Consider the following 22,763-nt stretch of genomic DNA (forward strand, 5'->3'; position numbering starts at 1 on the left):
GCAGATGGAATCTTAATCCTTTGGATGTTTCCAGCTTTATTTATAGGCCTTGTTTTTCACTTTTTATATTTGGGATGCATGATATGTGGACAATATCATATATATGTAATGCATGTAGTGTGCAATAATATATGTTGCATGATGGATAATGTAAGTATAGGTTTAACTTAAATATCACTAGCTGTTATGTAACAGCTAGTGAAGGCTTGCACTAGCTTTACCTAATTTACATAATTCATCATTTTGCAGGCTTAGTACATGCTAAGTGAAGGCTATAATCATCGAACAGCTAGTGAAGGCTATTATTGAACAGCTAATGAAGGCTATTATTGAACAGCTAGTGAAGGCTGTCACTAGCTGTACCTAATTTACATAATTCATCATTTTGAAGGCTTAGTACATGCTAAATAACAGCTACTATCTGAAAGCTAAATTACCTGTTCAGTGAAGGCTTTCAAACAGCTAATTGAAGGCCTTCGTTTATGGTAAGGGCTATTATCTTGTGAATGTCAGAATCGAAGATTGGCAAAATGCTGTGGCTGTGACATTGTTAAGAGTATCAGGCAGGGTGTATTCAGTGCAGCGATCGAATTCAACGGTATCGCATCGCAAAATGCGATGCAATTTCCATCAACTGCTATGCACTTTTCCAAAATGCATAGCTAAAAGTGCTATACTGCTATGCAAACATGTGTTTTGCATAGCACAAACTGTGATGCAAAAAAATTGACTGAATTCGAACCCTGATTCAGTGTGTGTGGCATTTAGTACAAGTTTGGGGTGAAACATAAAATGTTAATGTCATTGGAGTGTTACCACAGAATATCCCATATGTCCTAGGATTCATGACTAAAATTAAATAAAATGTGTATGTATAAGGAATTAATACTTGTAAATAATTGGTGATGGGGTAATATGTTAATGCAACCCATTCTAAGTGTCTTAACGCCTCATAAGTCCCTGAGCCCATCGGATTTTGGTACATGTATATAGTGGGAATAATGACACAATGGGTTAGGCACTTCATATTCCTGACAGGTATTTGTCACACCTGTAGTCTTTAGTTTTTCCATCAATGTTTCATAACAAACTGACTAAGCCTGTGATTTGTTAATTGTGATACAGCCAAAAGGAGCAGACAGGAAACACAAGACAGACAGAGAAAAGATGGAGAAGAGACCAGACAAAGACAAGTATCAGCCGTCATATGAATGTACAGTGTTGAAAGAGGTAATACTTGGAGCATATGATGTAAGTTGTAGCAGTTTAAAACAATTTAAGAGGGCTCAGAAATGTTGTGTTGCACATCATACTTTTAACATAAATCAAGATTGAGTTGATCATTGCCATGTGCTTTTTACCAATAGGCTCCTCTCTCCCTCCTCGCCATCTACTTCCATACATTTACTTTGTAACCACATGTTTGCTACATGTTCTTTCTGTTGGGAGTGAGTGTGGATAAAACAGTAGTAGTTGCCAGTATGAGAGCTATTTTTATCAAATTTGCGAAATTATAAAATATTATCTGTTCAATTTGCTATTCCTGCATGATTTAAAAGTACGATTCCTTGGAAATAAATATAATGGTTGAACATTGAATCACCCTTTACATTTGTCAGAATAATAACAAATAAGCCAGTGAGAATATATGTTTAGGTTCTTAGCTTGGCTGAGTCAACAAAGAAGTTGCAATCATGAAATCATAGCCTATAGACCTTTTTCTCATACGTCACCAATCATTCGATATTGGGGTCCAGCATTCGAGTCATCAGCACCCAAGCGCAAATACCGGCGCCAGCCTTGATCAACTTTTAGCCACGCTAGGCGTCCTGTCTTGAATTGCCAGCTCAAGTAATCGCATTTAGTTAAATGACGGTGTAAAAAGTAAACAAAAATGTGAAACAAAACAAAGATTAATTTTCAAATAGCATGGCGGTTTTTCCGTATCTTTTGTATTTTGTGGTATCAAAAAAATCTGAAACAAAGGTAACCAGTATATAGTTCCCTTTAAAAAATTATTTTATGGAAGCAAATGTGAAAGATGACAAAACAGAGGAGAAAATACGCAGTATTTTGTGTTTTCACACTGTGGGCATATGGGAAACGCATGTGTTGTTTGTTTACATCTGAGACCCCAATATCGATTAGGTGACGTCATCAGGAAAAGGTCTATAGGGAACTCAATAGTCACATTATTTTTTATGTCAAGACATCACTTAATGCCAGTCACTAGACTTTTCCACATGTGGTCGCATGTCATTTAAGTTGGGTACAATTTCCATTACATGGTCAAAAATGACAAAAAATGTATTTTTTGATATGTTGTATATATTGACAACCTCTAATAATTAACACCATTTTTAACCTTAACACCTGCTTAATTTTTGAGATAATGCTTAATTACTAATTAATTAATACACAGGCGTCTATGTAAATCTCAATTTTCAAATGCGTTTTTCTCAAATCGGACCTCAATTACAAAAATGACTGTAAAATTTTTATTTTATGCAAGAATGTCATCAGATTTAGAGGATATGTTCTCAATACATTAATGCTTCAAATGAACTATTTAAAATAATTGTACGTATGTTAATTACATTGTGAAGGTCAATGACCTTTTTACGAGTAATTATAGCTAGATGGTTATTCTATTATTGAGGAAATGAATATCCAGAAGAGAAATGTGCATTAGCATATTGCTATAAATACTGAAATTCAACTAGGGTTTCATTAAAAATGAAAAATGGAACATATAACCCTTTAAGGTGGTACTACACACCTTGATAAATTTGTGACTATTTTTGCATTTTTCTCAAAAAATAATATCACACCGGTAACAAAAGTTATGTATGTTTTATAGGGGTAAGGAATCCAGTTACTTCATTGGAATTTCAGTGACTCAAGACAACTTTATGTTATTTATTGATAAGAAAAGAGGTACCGCTAGAATGTTGATATTGATTTTTGTTGCTGTGTGCACCTTTTGGTTGCCCCTCCTGACAAACTTGGCCATTTTGCTGGACTACACCATCTTTAGTCTAGACGGCATTTACAGAGCTTCAGCAGTAACATCAAGGAATCTACTGGTCACTTTTGGAAGATTTCTGTGCTGTCTTTTGAGCAGAATTTAAAGGAAAGTGATTTTTATTTACTACTATTTCTGGGATTTGATCTAAACACTGCCCATGGCTACATGTAGTACAAGAAGCTGGTTGCTAATACTCCTAACTACTCTATTATGGGTACTGGGTACCCACAGAGTCAGTCTCACATCATTAACTTTTTCTATCAACAACATCAATTGATGGGACAGATAATTTCATTGTTGACAATTTATCTCTGGAGTCATCAATACAAATCTTTATTGACTGTGAAACTGATATAATGGGTTGTTATAGTAGAAATGAGCTCTTGGCTCTCAACGGGGGTACCACTACACGCCTTCCTAGCAATGTGTGGAAGAGGATTGTGTCACTTGATTTACAGGCAGTGAGACCTACTCATAGAGGTTCACAAGGTTGATCTGGTTTCTCACTATGAGACTGCTGTCACATTGACATTGGACAAGCATGCTCCAGTCAAAACTTCCTCACGCAGCTGTCGACGTAGACAACAATGGTACAATGATGAAATACACCAGGCTCGTCGTTTGCGTCGAAAACTAGAGCGTCGATGGCGAAAGTCGCAGCTTGAAATAGATCGTCAAGCTTATGTTGAGCAGCGGAATGCCACAAACTTGCTGATTGAACATTCCAAGCAGGTGTACTATAAGAATGAATTTCAGAATGCGGACTGTAAATCTATTTTCAAAAAGGTTGATGGCTTACTAAATAAAACTACAAAACAGCTTCCAGTCCATGATTCGGCAAAGGATCTCAGCAATGACTTTGCAACTTACTTCAATGATAAGATCAAAGCTATTTATCTCTCGCTTGAAGATGGGCTGACAGATCCTAACTTTGAAGGGTCTGTACCTACAATCCCGGAAAAAATGTGTTCGAACACCCACTGTAATTCCCATGTTCATCTTAGTATAGTGCGCACGCTATATGAGTCACTGGAAACTAAGATTTATAATAGAGTTCTCTCAATGTTCATCTTAAGCATATCCCTCCCTTTCCCCACCAATCAATGTTGGGAGAAGATATGTGAAGATGAGCATATTGGGTATGCCAACATTGTAATGGGGTAGAAGGGGACTATTTCCAATAAGGCCTTTAAAGTGTTCGAACAATATTTTCTGAGATTGTCTGAGGAATTCTAAAATCAGTGTTTGCTTTTTCACATTTGGGATCATAACTTCAGATCCAGTAGAGCGATTCAAATGAAACTTGGATATGTTAGTTTATATATAATAGGGAACACATGCAATAAATAATATTACATTACATCCACAAATATTTCAGGGATCGGTCACTTTAAACATATATTTTCATCAAATTTTGAATAATTTAAGTCGAATAAGACGTAAAATACCTGATACATATCCCCAAACAGTTTAAAACATAGCAATTTGAATAGCTAAAAAGTTGACAATGTTTTTGGACAATCATGGACCATCTTTTATATTTGCTATAACACTAAGGGCACCGTCAATCAAACATCACACGGATGTGGGATGCAAATTTGTCAATGCTATCTGCAGTAGATAGCAAAATAATGCAACAACATCTACCACCCTATGTCCAATGCATTGCCAAACTTCTCCTTCCAAACCAGTAATTCCTGACCCCACAAAAGTAAACTTCAAAGATTTCAAGCAAATAAAAGCGAAAAAGAAGTCATTAAAGACCCCCCCCCACAAAAATAATAATGAAAGATATAAGAAACAAAGAAACAAAACCAACACAAAATAGGAAAGAAAATGCCAAAATTAAATAAAGGAAGATAAAACAAAAAATCTAAGTAAAAGGAAAATAATGCATTAAAAAGAAGGAAGAATAAAAAGTGCAAATGTCACTTGCTGTTCAATATGTTTCAAGTTCAAGTTCAATTTTACATTAAAAGACACATGCGCAATGTATAGGACACATCAATCAATAATATTTTAACTAACATGGTCAACGATTGGTGTGCAAGTTCAGGCTTATTTCATGATTGTCATTATTTTTGATCGAAAAAAGAAAGAAAATATAAACAATTCAAAAATGTTGTTTTTCAGTTAAACAAACACCGATCATTATGAGCATTATAGATAATGACCTTTATTATTAGGCCTATGCAATCTCAAATTGGCACATTTCATTAAACATGATTTGCGTTGTCTCTTCAGTGGGTATAACTGTGTACACTGAAAGTGTGAAAGCCTATTCATGGTAAAGGTAAATCATTGCACATCTCCCCATTGAAAACACACATTGTGCACGGTTGACCACAAAACATAAAGAATAATAGGATTTACTTTTCTATTATATGGTGAATCGTTGGAAATGCGTGCTTGTCTATGTGTGTAAATCGTTATGATTCACCATTTGACCATCCTAACCATATGTTTAATGAACACAATTTCACACATCGGGCTGATTTTCTTAAATGTTGGTCAAGTAATGTTTTTAAAAACAATAAATGTGCATAGCCTGTGCGTATCTCTCCTTCCTATCACTCGCTCTCTCTCGTCCCCCCCCTCCGATTTATCACACAGTGGTAAATTTGTGACATTTAAATACATAACATTAAATTCTACGAGTAATGTCTGTTTTAGCTGAATATAAAATATTAACACCTTCTCTAAATTAATTATACCACATGTACATATGCTCAATAAACATGGCACATAAATAATTTAGGCCTGTATTTGTGTGTACAAAACGCTATGTTAAATCTATACTAACATAACGCTATCAAAATATTCATTGATTTCCTCCATATTTTGTGGGATGATAGCAAATTATATGTCTAACATGTGTGCCAAATTGCATTAAAATCGATGACGTAACTGCAGAGTTATTGTCCAAAAACTAAAATCAGATGATTTTGCTAAGCAATTTTGTAGACAATCCCGGAAAAAATGTGTTCGAACACCCACTGTAATTCCCATGTTCATCTTAGTATAGTTCGCACGCTATATGAGTCACTGGAAACTAAGTTTTAGAATAGAGTTCTCTCAATGTTCATCTTAAGCATATCCCTCCCTTTCCCCACCAATCAATGTTGGGAGAAGATATGTGAAGATGAGCATATTAGGTATGCCAACATTATGCGGGGGTAGAAGGGGACTATTTCCAATAAGGCCTTTAAAGTGTTCGAACAATATTTTCTGAGATTGTAGCTCTCTTTCTCTTTCTGAGTTTGATCTGTTAAGTGAGACGGACGTTCGCCAGATGATCAATAAAGCTGCTAAGAAGTCATGTTCGCTGGATCCTGTGCCTACATGGTTCCTTCATGACAATATTGACTCTTTTGTACCAATCATAACTCAAATCATCAATGGTTCTCTATCGACAGGTATTTTTCCAAGTAGTTTAAAACATTCTATTGTTACCCCACTCATCAAAAACCATCTCTTGACCAAAATGATTTCAAAAACTATAGACCGGTTTCAAACCTCTCCTTTGTATCCAAACTGATCGAAAAACAAGCTTGTACCACTATAACCAACTATATGGATAACTATCATCTGGGTGAAGAATATCAATCAGCATACAGGAAGGCACATAGCACTGAGACGGCACTCATGAGAGTTAAAGATGACATCATGAAAAATCTTGCTCAACGCCAAGGTGTCTTCCTAGTGTTGCTAGACTTAAGCAGTGCCTTCGACACTGTCAGCCATGAAATCCTCATTAACAGGCTTGAATTTGATCTTGGTATAAAGGGTACTGTTCTTCAGTGGGTCAGGTCATACCTTTCAAATAGATCAAGCAGTGTGTTAATCAATGGTGTGCTTTCAGACCCTATGTCTTTAGAGTTTGGTTTACCACAAGGGTCTATTTTAGGACCACTTGGCTTTACTTTGTATGTTATACCACTTGGTCGTATAGTTAGATCTTTCGATTTGAATTTTCACATGGATGCAGATGACATAAAATTGTACACAAATTTTAACCCCAAGGATCCTTCTTCCATTGTGGTTGCTCTGAATAACCTGCCTTGCTGTGTTGATGCTCTCAGAAAATGGATGAGAAGAAATATGCTTAAGCTCAATGACAGCAAGACAGAGTTCTTTGTAGCCACTCCGTCCCACCTGAAACATTTTGTGGGTCCTGTATCATTGTGTGTTGGTGATATGTTAATCAATCCATCTGATAACATCCGCAATTTAGGTATTATATTTGATTCTTCCATGTCATTGTCTGCTCATATTACAAACCTTTGCTGTAGCTTGACATATCATCTTCGAAACCTTTCTAGGATTCGTAGGTATCTTGATCGTGATACTTGCCATCTTGTCATCCGTGCCCTCATCTTGTCTAAAATCGACTATGGCAATGGTCTGCTCCTTGGGTCAAATAAAACTGACATTCAGCGTATTCAACGCATCCAGAACTGGGCTGCGAAGATGATATGTCAAGTCCGTAAACAAGATCATGCAACTCCATGTTTGGAAGAACTGCATTGGTTGCCTGTGGAAAAAAGAATTGTGTTTAAAGTACTTTTATTGGTCTACAAATGCCTGAATCATATGGCTCCCAATTACATCTCCTCTTGTATCACTCTCAATCAACCTGGTAGAGCTGGACTGCGCTCAGCATCTGACACCACCCGACTGACAGAGCACAATACATCTAAACTGCTGAAGTCTGCTGAGCGCGGGCCTTCTACTATAATGCTCCCAGAATGTGGAATTGTTTACCTATTAATATCCGTGAATCTGCATCACTTTCTGTTTTTAAGAAGTCTCTTAAGACACATTTGTATAATTAATTATAATTTGCTCTGTATATATTTTGCTTGTGTATATATTTTGGCCTTTTGCCACCTTCAATATTGTTTGTAGCGCTACGCTCTTTATGTAGCAGCGCTTTATAAATGCTCAATATGTATGTATGTATGTAATGTACCTCATTTCTTAACATGTATATAATGAACCCCTTGTCTTGAATCACTGACATTTCAGTAAAGTAATTGGATTCCTTGCCCCTATAATATACATAAAACTTTTGTGTAAACCAGTGTGTAGTTACTTTTTGAGAAAAATGCAAAATTAGTCACAAAATTTATCAGGGGGTGTAGTACCACCTTAAGTAATCAGTAATTGTTTTAGTTGTACAAATTCAACATTCAAAGCTGTCAATACATTATACATCATACCCTCCCTAGATATGAAAAAGTAACCAGTAGTTTTGACATGCTGACATGTGAATTTTCACATCTATAGGCCCTATTGCACACTCCCGCATCCGCCTGCTCCACATCCGCCTGCTCCTCCACCCCTCACATTTTCATTTCAACTGATGTGATTTTTTTACTGAATAATGTATAATTATATGCTTCAGTAGACTGAAAGAGTACATTGTATAACATTAGGCTTAAAATGAGGTATCAACCACTGCTGTAGGACATGGGGTTACAGAAAGCCAATCAAATTTGTATCGCAATTTTCAGACAAGTGTAATCCCTCCACCCTTTTAGCATACCCAACTTATGACATGCGACCATGTAAAATTGATACCAACCCTTACTTCTTTTGTAATTAATGTCAATAATGTGTGTTACTAGAATTATGGTATCTGACCAAGAACCATAATTTGGAAAACCTTGAAAACCACAGAAAAGGAATAAAATGAATACATGTTGCTTATTATTGTGTTAATCACACTCCTAAACACTGTAGTAACATTGTGTGTTTAAAGTCTTTCATAAATGAAGCACCATATCCACACTTTGCCCTTAAATGCTCTTTTAGGGGATGTTCAATGAAAAGTAATCAATTTAATTATTCAGAAAGATTAAAAAGGTTGGATAATGAAATTGATATTGCAACACAATCTTTTGTCTCATCACCCTTCTATTTGTACTATACTGCGCCAATAAAGTATCCTTACACTTGGAAAAATAATCACAATTTCCAAACTGAACAATATTGGGGTAAATTTGTTTTTTTAATAGATGCACTATCTAATCCTGCACATTATGACACCACATTGAATGCAATGTGACTTAAAGAAGTAAAGTTACAAGCATTTGATTAGACGAAGGTCCAGTTTTAAAAGTGACAAACTGGCCTATTCAAAACTCCACAGACCACAAATCTGGTTTGAGAGTGATGAATGGCTAATTTATGCGTTTGGCTTTAATTTAAAACAAAAGGAACAAAAGAAAGCTGAAAAAAGAACTGACAAATAAAATGAAAGTTATGAAAAGTACAGAGAAGTAAAAACTGAAATAAAAACTGCTCTAAATAACGCTTTATTGAAGAAACTGTGTTGTCTCTTTCTGGCGCTTGTTGGAATCTTTTTTATGCCTTGTATAGGCCAGTTTGTCACTTTTAAAACTGGACCTTCGCTCTATTCAATTGCTTGTAACTTTACTTCTTGAGGTCACATTGGATTCAATGTGGTGTCATAATGTGCAGGATTAGATAGTGCATCTATTAAAAAACTAATTTACCCCAACCTTGTTCAGTGTTGAAATTGTGATTATTTTTCCAAGTGTAAGGATACTTTATTGGCGCAGTATACTATCATATGTCCTATCATCTCATATGCTATATGTTATTCATCACATATATTATTCTCTAATTTATTACTTAATATTAATAATATTAAATATCCTTTCATTAAACATTTTCACCATTATTTTGTAATGAGGAAAATGCTAAGTGCCTTTTCATGGATAGTTGATATAATTTGATTTTAGTTATTTTGATTTTAGTTAGTGAATTGAAAAAAATATGATGTAGCCTTTTTCCAGCCATAAATGGCTCTAATATTTCTTTACAATGAAATCAAGAGAAGAGTTCCAAAAATTGGCTGATCAGGCAAGTAATGTATACTTTTGTAGGAGGAAGTGCAATATTATGTTATTTTGTTGGTAAGGCATATGAGAATTTATTACAGAACCATTCGGTATAAGCCCACCCCCTAGATGGCAGATTTCATTAAAAAAATTGGGGTGGGCTTATAACCGGGGAGGGGCTAGTACTTGAATTTTAGAAATAAGAAAAATCATCCCCATTTGTATGAATGCCCAAATGTACCAATAATTTCTATCATGTATGTCAATTTCTTAAAATTCTAAGTGTGGAATGTTAATTACCAACTGATATTTTTTTTTTATTTGTTCTTGAATGTGAGAGAAAAGCATTTATTTTATTTAAGAACTTGGCCAAAATTTAGTACTGGGCTTATAGCCGAGTGCCCCCTTGTTCCCAAAATGTTTTGAAAAATAGGGGGTGGGCTTATACCTGAAGGTGGGCTTATACCCGGGTGGTTACGGTATTTAAATTATATTATTAACTACATATTCACAAAACCAATATGATCATTCAAGTTGAAAAAAGGACACATTTTCCCAGTTTGCAACTTTGCATGCACACATACATGCGTAAAGAAATATCACTTTTAAACGCTTCAATCTGTGAAGTCATTTTCAATCAGCCTTTCATAATCTTGTCTAATTGTCTAGTTATGCATTGAATTCATTTTAGATTCTGTCATATTTTAGTAATAAATATGAGTTTATAATTGTTCAATTTAATACTGTTCATGTTACTGTTCATAACACTATCTAATCAAGCTAACTGTAGTAACAACTATGTTAATTAATGTGTGTGTGTTTGGGGGTCCATTGGTGTTTGCCTGCAAACAAGGACAAATAAAAATCTTTGCTATTAAACTGTGGCCCTACCTGCAAACAAGCACTGTCCTTGGTTTGCGGAGGACTACAGTAGGTCGCAATTGCATGCCCAATGCATTTTGGAGATACAGCCACTATTGTGCATTCAAAATAACGACTGTGTTTGGTAGGCGTATTTCACTGTGTATCATAGACAAAAATCGGTCGTAAGAGAGCAACAGAGGGCACTACACTCTGTGATAATGCATATGTGGTATAAATCCCCCACGTAGGTGTAATACCAGGTACTCAGTTTGGCAGTTAAATCTCATATCTTATCGTAAAAGTCCATGCTTTCAGTAATGAAATATCAGTGCGTAGAAGTCCACGGTTACGCTGTTATGAACTACATAGGGTCCATGTTTGTCATTGAAAACATGCAGGGGTGTATTGGGGTGGGGTGTGTGTTAGTGGATATGGAATTGAAATCACTGTGATTTAATCTGGAGGGAAATAGTTCAATAGTTAAGTCATCACTGTCATGGTTGCAACCCCTTTGTTAATGAGGGAACATTTCATAATTCAAAGAAAGGGCTTTGATAAGTCAACCATTGAAGGACATATATGAAGAGCTTATTTCCAAACCGTGTTAAATTCACAAACACATGTTTCTGATTTACCTGTGTGATATTGCAATGGGTTGTGACGCTATAGGTATTATAATTTCAGTTGGATGCACCATTACAAAGCAAACAGTGGATGGATGCACCGTGTGTGAGGCCTTTGATTCCCAAATGAGAACAATAATCTGCACATTGTTAACCAGCATTGTTATGGTAAATAATAGCTTATTGATGGTACAACTCATTGTTGCTAATGTCAAACTTATCAAAGTAATTGTGATATCACACAGGTAAATGAGAAACATGTGCTTGTGGACTTAACATGGTTTGGAAATAAGCTCTTCATATGTTTAAAGCACATTTATGCCAATCTTATAATGTAATTTCGATGCATTTTGTTTTATATAAGATATTGGTCATTGAGAGTATTATAACCTTAGTTGTAGCCCAACATATTTCACTTTTTGAAATTTGTACATTATTATTATGGGAGGCCAAAAAGAAAAAGAAGTTTTGTCTCATATCCCGCGAGCGATTACAAATCCAATGCGGTATGCATTTTTTTTAAATCAATAAATCGGTGTTCAGGCCTAGACTGCGAACTCAGTCCTCAATGATAGTCAGTCACTTATCTTTTGGTCGTTATATGACTATCATTTGAGGACTGAGTTCTTACCATACAACTTCCGAGGTGCAGTTTCAGACAATAGCTTGGGATTATTGGGGCAGAGGTTATCTTTTGAATTCTTTCATGACCACTCAAGCATAGTCAAGCCTGTCAAGGACACTCGGCGTGAATTGAAAGACCATGTCACTCGCCACAAAAGAATGTCAAAGGTCACCGACACCAATTTGGTGTACTTCCGCGCCTCGGAAAATGATGTTTAATGTTTAGGACTAGTTCAGGCCCTTGAAAACTCACCAATTTTGGCCCATTATGTTTTGCCAATGGCAATATGTCTTCATTTTTTGGAAAAATAAATTATTTTTGAACGTTTTCACCATCAGAAATCTAATGCGTGCAGGGGACATGAGACAAACCTTTTTTGTTGTTTGTCGAGCAAAATCAAAATTTAGTTTTTAAGTTCATTTTATGTACCATTTTCAGAACTTTATTTTTTAATGGCAATTGCATTATTATTGGACTTACAGTTCCAGGGATATGGTTATTTTAGTATTGCTGAGAACAATAAAACACAAATGAAGTTATCTCAAAATCAATATTAGCACCAAACGTTTAGCTTCAAATGTCACATATTTTTTGACAGAAGTTCTATAACAAATGTTTTGCTCTCTATTTTCAGTGCAATTTAGATTCTTCTTTAAACAACTCAGCAATGGTTCCACAGAGCCCACAGTCACTTGGTCAAAGTCCTTTGCATGCACCAGATAGGTAAGAAATCAGGAAAAATCAATCTCGATCTTTGATACTGCTCACTTAAATGCAAATTGTTTGACTTGGTTTGTATCCATTTATCCCTTGCTGTATCCTATAATGTACCCCATTATGTGAAGATTGCCAATCAGCTGGTACAGATAAATAAATGCGTGATGGGCACAAACACATAAATGGCAATAACAGAGAACAGGCTTACTTGTCTCATGGCGGTGTTGCAGAGGTTACAATATATTCGCTGTCAGCTTTAGCCACTCAACTTTGTGTGTGCTGCGTGCATGTATATTCAATCAAAAAACAAGCATGGCCAACCTAGCCTTGACTAGGCTTAGCCTACCTTTATAAAGGCCTTGTGTTTTTTTATATTTTAACCAATCAATGAACAAAGAATATATTAAGAAATGCTATAAACAATTCTTAAACACTTTAGAACATTCCTGCAATCTCATTGGTTCTTACCCGTGTGATATGACACAATATCACACGGGTCAGCGTGTGCATCAACGCGATACGCATGCTCGGTATTTGAACCAATCGGGGTGCATAGGTAGTTCCTTGTAAAATGTTGGATTTAATTTGATTAAAATTTGTAATACTTATGATATTTCTATTTGAATTGAAGTGTTTAAGAATGAGAATAAAGGTATTGTTTTTAGCTGCTGTCGTGCATCTATCATCTCATATAACACGGGCGACATCATTATTTTTGGCGTAAAACAACTCAGCTTCGCCTCGTTGTTTTACTTAAAATAATGATGTCGCCTGTGTTATATGAGACGATAGATGCACTCCATTGCCTAAAAACAATACCTTCTCTAAATATTGACTGCTTTAAATTCAGGATCTGTTGGAATCTATTGGTCCCCTTGATGAACTGGAGACGGTGGGCTATTATTTTCCCTCGACTTGCGTTCTTGGGAAAATAGTAGGCCCAGTTCACCTCGGGTACCAATAGATTCCAGCAGATCCCCTGTGAGCAGTAAATATTGGACATGAACCTCACCATGCGATGTCTCTGGTTCAGATAATGTTTGTTTTTGGCCTTTTCAGTAGGTAGTTAAAATCTCTATAGTCTCTACAACCAATAATGTCCCTAGTTGTCAATAGTCATGTTATTAAAAACCAAAAATGTCCCTTGTCATTGGTACTTACTAATCCACATACAACAACACAGAAATAACAATGGGATATGAGCTACTGTATATTTCATCCAATCTCTGACAATGCAAAGTATTGAGATTTGTAAGTCTCAAGGGTGATCCTTTAATGATCCCTGTATATAAGCATATTGCCGGCTTCAATAATTGTAACAAGAACTAACTAGATCACAACTACTTTGTTTGCATTTCAGTCCCTTTTCTCCCGCCCCAGTGGCTGCTGCAGCGGCTTCACCTGTTAAGTCAACTAATGGTACTACATGCAATGCAGTTATGAGTCCCATGCCTACACATATACCAAGCAATAGCTACAGTGTAAGTAAACATTGCTTACTTTATACTGTTTACTATGAATGTTGTGTCAATAACAGCATGCTATATTTCAATGTTTTTCATAAATTAAGAGAAATGTGAACAAACTTGATTGCAAAACTTCAACATAAGAAACAGGAGTTTCTATAAGGTGTTACAGATGAGCTAGCTAGAAATTCTGTGAGACAAAGAATGTACTGGCCCAGTTTAGCTGATGCTGTCTTGGAAGGTTTATTGTGGTATGTCTAGGATGTGGGTGCCTTAGCTACCTGTCCTATATGTTGTTAAATGGTTCATGAAGTGATTTGTGGCTGCACTGGTATTTGACAATATATGACCATCTACCACAAATTGGATGTAATGTTGGCAGAGGTTGTTTGGAGATATGGGATATTAAACAGTCTCACAATAGAAAACAAAAACATTCTCAACTCTTACTGATTTTTTTATAATATGTTGCAAACAAGCAACAGGGACATGTAATATATCATTGTAAAGCCAAAAAGTGAAACACCAACATAACAGCCAATTTATGGTGGATAGTTACATGTGTGCTGCACCCTTTTGAGTATTGGGCAGTGTACTCTAAATCACTATGATCTTTCTGTGTTGTGTCATTTTCACATTTTGAGTATGAGCGCATCACTTTGTTCCAATTTAATGGCCAGTTTCATGTTTTGTTCATTCGAATGCAAAATTTATGTACGTCTACTTAGGATATCTAAAGAGCACAAGTGAAGAATACAAAAGGGGAAATGTCCAAATATAGTTGAGATTATTTGAACTTACATAGATTGCCCTTGCATACATTTGTACTTGTGCATTTAGGTAGTTGAGCAGACATGTAAAAAGGTTTTTTTTTCTCTATAATAAATTTTCACTGCCATATAGGATGAATAGCAAAGTGCAGATGGTACATTTAATATAAAATACTTGATTTAAATCTTAATGTTAATTTATTGTAAGTCTTACGTTAACCTTCTTTGTACCTTTACACCCTGTAGGCTCTGCCACACCATGCAAACATTCAGCAAACACAAGAGTGGCTGAAAACAAACCGATTTGGGGCCTTCTGTAAATTATTTCAAAATTTTGCTGGTAAGTAGTATGTAATGCACGCCTGTGTGAGAATCAGCACCATGTGAAAATGTTTTTGCACTTGTAAATATGGACCTGCATCTAACAGCAAATGTGCGTATTCTCTTCTTGAGTGTCCTGGAGGAGATGCACTTTATGAAGTTGGGTCAGATTGGCTGATTAATTCTGTGTCATGACACTTTAGCACACATTTTGCTGAACAAGCTTAATTAACATTGCTTCTGCCCCTTTTTTTAAAGGCCCATTCAGAGATTTGCTTATTTGGAAAATCATTAAAATTCAGGTTTTTGCACATGTCTTTGTTAGTAGCTTAGATATATGTATGTATGTATTCCCAGAGGAACTCGACAGGGATGACTGCTATAACGTTAAGCTGACACAAGGTCAATTTCTTTACAAACATTTTAGCTCTGTATAGAAACATAGCCTGATGGTCCATTTTTATGCAATGCAATGATTGGGTCTATTGGAGGCAATGGCCAAGATGGGGTTTGAACCCACAACATTGCAATCATGAGTCCAATCGAATACTCTAGCAACTGGGCCACACAACACCAACATATACTAATATAGTCCTCTAGTGGTTAAGTCAAAGCTATGTATTAAGACAAAATAAGACATTTTACATGAAGCTGTAGTTAGTATCTCTTCTTAAGTACAGATTTTATAACTTGAGATCGAAAGAAGCTTTGACATTATTTTCCATATTTTGCACTATTGTGTGTCATGGCCTGTATATTTTGACCTGAAACATTAACATTGACCCCTGGTCACATAAAAAGTTTTCCTTGTCGATTGGTGGTGCACTGTTAAGAAATCACAATTTTCGAGAGTCGCACTAGAACCCTTTCTAATACTTCTTTTTTTTTACTATTTTGTTAATTTATCTTGCGAAAAAGTACTTGAATGTAATTCTGTAGACTTTCCTTTATTTATGAGGTACTCTGATAAATACAGCAGGGCACATGCTGGTAGACACTCCAGCAATCACTCATCATATCTTTACAAGTCCACACAATTTTTCCTCTTGTGATCTTGTATGATATTAGAAATATTGTGTCAATATAGAAATGTTGTGTCAACATGTTTGCTTTATTTGTAGGTGCTGATTTACTAAGATTGGGACGAGACGATTTAATTCAAATCCTTGGTCCGGCAGATGGGATTAGACTCAATAATGCTCTGCAAGAAAGGTAGGGGGCAAGTATAAGATAAATCCTAGTGGTCACAAAAGAAAATGCTTGGGAGAAATATGCTTATAGCTAGAAAGAAATTAAAAGCAGTGCTGTATGGGGTACATGCATGATAATGATTTCATCCAGCCAATGGCAATAGAGATGTTATCAGAAACTTGTATGATTGGTTATAGCTTTGCACATGGTTATATTTTGCCATGTTCAGGATCTCATTATGAGTTATATGCAGAGAAGATAATAAAGGAACAATTAAGGGATCAGATAAAAACGTTTGCAGTTGCACAGTTTTTTTTTGTGGACCTGAGAGCATATCAGACATATAGAATTGCATTCTGAATACAAGGAATCTCCTTCTGATATCAAGTAATTTTGATTTTTTTGAAATTGGCGATATAAACATATTTTATGGCAAATTATTAAACATTTATATTTTTTTATATTTTTCATATTTAACACAGTCTTCAAAGTAAAATTAATAAACCTACTGATATGTACTTAAAGTGTATGTAGCTGGAAGGAAAATCATTTGAAAATTTTGACCTTTTCTATTGAAGATTTTTTCCCTAAAAGAACTCAATTTTGTAGGTCTTTTGGGGAAAAGTATATCTTTACTATGAAAAGGACTATTAAATATCAAAAATATCAATTTTCAATAATTTGCCATAAAATTTGTATCATATCACAAATTAAAAAAAACACACCAAAATTATTTGTTATCGGAAGGACATTCTTCGTATTCAGAATACAATTCAATATGTCTGATGTGCTCTCAGGCCCCACAAGAATACTATGCAAAGGTGGGTGACTGACCCCTTAACTGGGTTCTTTTGATGGTACATTGTGCATCCTATGCTCCTTGTTAGTTTGTTTGATTATTCATTTGGAGTCTCTGTTGATAAATTTATGAGATTTTTGCTTCTCTTTTTTAGACATGTGCGGCCAAGGTTAACTATGTATGTGTGTCAAGAACATGAGCAAGGTAAGCTAAGTGTGATGCTTATAGCATTACTGTTTTTTAGTTTTTGTTTTTTACTGATGATTATGTGATTGCTATTGATTGACATGCAAACAAGTCAGAGTTGGTACTCATGGTTCTACCTCATTGGGAGGTACACTATTTGCCCTCCAGTGACATGCAAACAAGTCAGAGATGGTACTCATGGTTCTACCTCATTGGGAGGTACACTATTTGCCCTCCAGTGACATGCAAACAAGTTGGAGTTGGTACTCATGGTTCTACCTCATTGGGAGGTACACTATTTGCCCTCCAGTGACATGCAAACAAGTTGGAGTTGGTACTCATGGTTCTACCTCATTGGGAGGTACACTATTTGCCCTCCAGTGACATGCAAACAAGTCAGAGATGGTACTCATGAGTCTACCTCATTGGGAGGTATACTATTTGCCCTCCAGTGACATGCAAACAAGTTGGAGTTGGTACTCATGGTTCTACCTCATTGGGAGGTACACTATTTACCCTCCAGTGACATGCAAACAAGTCAGAGATGGTACTCATGGTTCTACCTCATTGGGAGGTACACTATTTGCCCTCCAGTGACATGCAAACAAGTTGGAGTTGGTACTCATGGTTCTACCTCATTGGGAGGTACACTATTTGCCCTCCAGTGACATGCAAACAAGTCAGAGATGGTACTCATGGTTCTACCTCATTGGGAGGTACACTATTTGCCCTCCAGTGACATGCAAACAAGTTGGAGTTGGTACTCATGGTTCTACCTCATTTGGAGGTACACTATTTGCCCTCCAGTGACATGCAAACAAGTCAGAGATGGTACTCATGGTTCTACCTCATTTGGAGGTAACTATTTGCCCTCCAGTGACATGCAAACAAGTTGGAGTTGGTACTCATGGTTCTACCTCATTGGGAGGTACACTATTTACCCTCCAGTGACATGCAAATAAGTCAGAGATGGTACTCATGAGTCTACCTCATTGGGAGGTACACTATTTACCCTCCAGTGACATGCAAACAAGTTGGAGTTGGTACTCATGGTTCTACCTCATTGGGAGGTATACTATTTGCCCTCCAGTGACATGCAAACAAGTTGGAGTTGGTACTCATGGTTCTACCTCATTGGGAGGTATACTATTTGCCCTCCAGTGACATGCAAACAAGTTGGAGTTGGTACTCTTTGGTTCTACCTCATTGACCTAAACACATGATGCTTATGTGTAGAAAACATTCAAGTCACAGAATGAAATGATACATACCAAGGTTTTGTGAAAGTATGAGATTTTTCTGCTAAAATGGAAACAAGAGAGAGGCAGACAGACGGACAGACAAGAAGCATCTTTAAGATAAGATCAGAACTTCACAGTATCAATGTAAGAAAACCATAAAAATTTGTACAGCATCAATGTAAAAAACCATAGGTAACTTGTGTGATCTGTGATTATTAGATGCACCTTTTCAGAGTTGTGATTTTTGTATGAAACTAAAATAATAGTAAAATTACTTGAAGTTAATACAGGGTGAGTCAAAAAAAGTGCAATAGAGAAAAGAATCCATTTTTATTTAAGAACCGAGTTGAACTTTTTAGGTTTTAAAACATTTTATATATGGTATATCCATCAGTGACCTTGTGTGAAAAAAGTAAGGTTTTAGCATTTACCGTTTTGTTTTTATGACACATTTTATAGCGCTACCCAATTTTAATGTTTGTCCAAGAGACATCTAAAATTTGAATGTCAGCCCACTCTGTGTTAGGTAGGTTTGGAACAACTGCCATTTTCTTAACCTCATTGGCATTAAAATAAAATGGAGCACCCAAAGTGTTATTGCCCTTGATCTTGTTTAAGGAGAAGAAACATTATTTGTTGTTATTTTCATTTTACCTTTACTTTAAAGATGTTTATTCTCTATCAAAAGATACAAATTTGTAGGTGGGTTTTCAAATGTCAAAATGAAATGCGCGCAAATTGAAGTGCAGTGAATTTCAAAATATCCAAAAAGTAGGACGTATTGGGATTTAAAAAAACTGGTGTTGGAGTCGAGTGAGGTATGAAGGACTTAAAGTAATGTTAGAAAGTTTGTTTGAACAGAAAAAAAAGAAATTAAAATAACGCAAAAAACAACCTTATTTAAGTTAATGTCAGTTTCAGATCTGGTGTCTTTACCGTGCACTGTGTGCTCTCATTCAAAATACATGGTACCTCGTGGACAAATAACGAAATTGGGTATCGCAGCAAAAGGACTCATAAAAATAAACCGGTAGTCGCGATTCACTTCATATTTTCACAGAAGGTAGCCATTGAGTGTAGTATTTATAGAATTGTTCAATATTGGGAAAGTTCGACTTGGTTCTTACATAAATATTGATTCTTTGCTCTATTGCAGTTTTTTTGACTCACCCTGTAGCACAAGAAATGTCAATCCCAGTGCTCCTTCACTTTTTTAATTCAAGATAGTATCATCTTTCAAGTTATCAATCAAGATGGCAAGCAATGAAAAAGCATTAATAGAAAAAAGTGCCATGTTGGATAGGTCATGATGTCTCATTAGTTACAGTGCCAGGCCAGTGGTGTGTTTGTAATCTGTGCATATATGTTATGTTTCTCCACAGTGTACCATGCCATGTATCTAGAGCGACCATTAGAAAATGAACTGAAAACCAAGCTTGCTGCCATGTATAATGTAAACCCACAGCAGATTTCTAAGATATTACGACAAGGTCCTACAGGAATCAGAGTCCTCTGTACAGACGAGGTGAGCTCATTGGTTTTGTATCATAAGTAAATAAATAAATGTCAGTATTTTCGGGGCCCACATTAGAAAGTTGGTGTTGTCTGTATAGAGATGCGCTTCAACTTCAAAATGGAGATCTGTGTCCTGTACCCCAGAATGAAATGAATAATTGAATCTTGATCTACCCAGGGATCAGGCACCTCTAATGCTAGGAAGTTGGATGAAAAGCAAATATCCAAGACAAACCAGTAAAGGTTAACAGACAACTAATCAAGCCAAATAAATTGGCTTATATGTGATCTTGATCAAGCAAAATCAGTCGGAACTCAAAAATATTGATTTTGAGATATAGCCAAACAAAGGAAATATTTCCTTTTGTTTCCTATTGTTTTGGAAACTCTTAAATTGCTCATATCTTTGGAATTGGTTGTTCAATTTCAATGGGGTTTTCTGCAAAATCCAGCTTTGTAAATGCTTTTTACTATTCTATAAGAAACTGAAAATTTAATATTTCCGAGTTCCGACTGATTTTGCTTGATCACGTCACATATGTCTAAGCTAACTGGGTTGCAAAATGGAGAACGAATGAAATTAGCTAGTAAAAAGAAAGGATTATGTGTTATTCTCATGTTTTAATATATTATAGTTTTGTTGGTTTTTGGCTGGGGCAAAGGTTGTCCTATGGCACCTATATGGTGTTTGCTCATTCACTTTGAAGCCTTCACTGTGCCTTCATCTTGCAATATTGCATGACAGGTGGATGGGTTAGCTTTTCTCTTGTGTGTTTTTGCTATTCACTTTATTATATTTTGTTGCTTGCTTATTAGTGTTCCAGCTTTTATCATGTTTTTTTCTTAATACGCCTTACTTAGGCAATAGAAACAAATTAGTTTGATCTTTCGATCAAGATGAAATTAATTAGTTGACCATTATTAATTGTGATAACATATAAATCTTTGCCTGTATGAATATTGAAAAGTATAAATTTAGCAGTAATTCTGATTAATTAGGTGTTAGTTCTTTAATAACAAGCATTGAAGCAGCATCGACAGTCGATCCAAAGATCAAAGTTGTTTCTGATGGCTTATTATTATGAATTATTTGTCATGCCAAATGTAATGTGTTAGCAGTAATGGGCTGAGATGGTGATTGATGAGAGATGCACAAGTCAGGAGACTAACACCTCTGAAGCACAGCTTTCATTTTTATTTCCTCATCCAATTATTTACAGATGGTTCAAAATTTAACAGAAGAAAGCAACTTTGCTCTACAAACTGTAAAAGGTAAGACATGATTGATAAATATAGGTCAACTTATTTGTAATATCCGTAAAATTTAACTGAAAAATGATCCCAACCAAAGGTTAAGGCAGCTGTGTACTCTAGACATTGTTTCTTTCGCAAAATTGAGTTTTTTGATATGTTTGTACTTTGTTATGTTTTTTTATAAATACAAGGAATGAAAATCCAGATTTGTAAACTCCAACTGCAATATTTTAAGGATTTTATTTCACTATTCCACTCGTGTTTGAAATTGAAAAGGCAAGAAAATCTTTGTTGTACCAGCAGGGTACACACGTGCAACAACGCATCGCGTTGCGTATCGCGCAATTTGTTAACGCACAAATACGCTACGCATACACGACGCTTATCAGCATGCGTGGCGCATCTTATGGAAACACCACGGAAGCACAAAAACCTAGTGGTCAAATGGCTCCGTTTTAGCTGATAAAATGTGGGTTTTTTTAATTTCTTTCCCCCGATTTAAATATCAAGTTATGAATGGATTTCGCTCAAACTTCTCAAGGGGCCGTGGATTTACCCGATGTGTATGTAATGTAAGGTAGAAAAATTAAAACTGCCGCATTCTCCTGCGAGATTCGATTGAAGTGCAAAATGTGACCACTTTAAACTTCAACAGCCATTATTTCAATGTTCATTTTCTCGGTAAAATGACGATTTAGGTACACGATAACTCAATAAATACAGCATCTATAGGTAAGCAAATATGATCATCGTAAAAAGCATGATCGACTCAAGAAACGGTTTTCTCATTTTTTATATTTTGGTCTATTTCCGATTTTAGGCATCATTTTGTGCAAATAGGCGTTTGTGAATTTTAAAAGTTCAATTTGATGCCTTATATGGTCAATATCTCAAAAAATAAGGCCAATATCAAAAAATAAAAAACTGTTTTTGGAATGGAGCCTCAAGATTGAGCTAAAAACAAAATAAAATATTTTGGAAAGAGTGTTTTTTTGTTATGATGTACCTAACAAATATTGCCAAAAACTCACTTTTTTGTGATTTTCTTCATAATTGTTGTTTTTACCCCAAATCTGTATTTATATTAAGATTTATTGATGTCTTGCCTTCATAAAAATGTATACTTTTATATGTCTTATGCGAAGTTATTGCACTTTTACTACATGCATGTCTGAGAGTACACAGCCTCCTTAAGGAGGTATGACAGGATTAAGACCATATACCTACCTATTTAGGGTTTGGCTTATTGTAACCAGTATTGTACATATCACAGTGGGATATATAATTGGACCTG

At 35.6% G+C, this 22,763-nt stretch overlaps 1 protein-coding gene across 2 annotated transcripts in view; it reads left to right on the top strand.

The window, feature by feature from the left end:
• Nucleotides 1–22,763, top strand: part of LOC140146433 (transcription factor CP2-like) — a 43,915-nt gene that overhangs the window by 14,444 nt on the left and 6,708 nt on the right. The window contains exons 7-14 of one of the 2 annotated variants that reach the window (XM_072168285.1): nucleotides 1,126–1,251; nucleotides 12,644–12,732; nucleotides 14,087–14,207; nucleotides 15,209–15,302; nucleotides 16,405–16,495; nucleotides 17,428–17,477; nucleotides 20,083–20,225; nucleotides 21,436–21,487. In XM_072168285.1, the coding sequence (XP_072024386.1) occupies nucleotides 1,126–1,251; nucleotides 12,644–12,732; nucleotides 14,087–14,207; nucleotides 15,209–15,302; nucleotides 16,405–16,495; nucleotides 17,428–17,477; nucleotides 20,083–20,225; nucleotides 21,436–21,487 (766 nt within the window). The remainder of the gene's footprint in view (nucleotides 1–1,125; nucleotides 1,252–12,643; nucleotides 12,733–14,086; nucleotides 14,208–15,208; nucleotides 15,303–16,404; nucleotides 16,496–17,427; nucleotides 17,478–20,082; nucleotides 20,226–21,435; nucleotides 21,488–22,763) is intronic. The other variant, XM_072168293.1, reaches the window with a different exon arrangement.

Source organism: Amphiura filiformis, chromosome 1 (assembly GCF_039555335.1).
Source record: "Amphiura filiformis chromosome 1, Afil_fr2py, whole genome shotgun sequence".
In the NCBI taxonomy this organism is placed as follows: Eukaryota; Metazoa; Echinodermata; class Ophiuroidea; order Amphilepidida; family Amphiuridae; genus Amphiura; species Amphiura filiformis.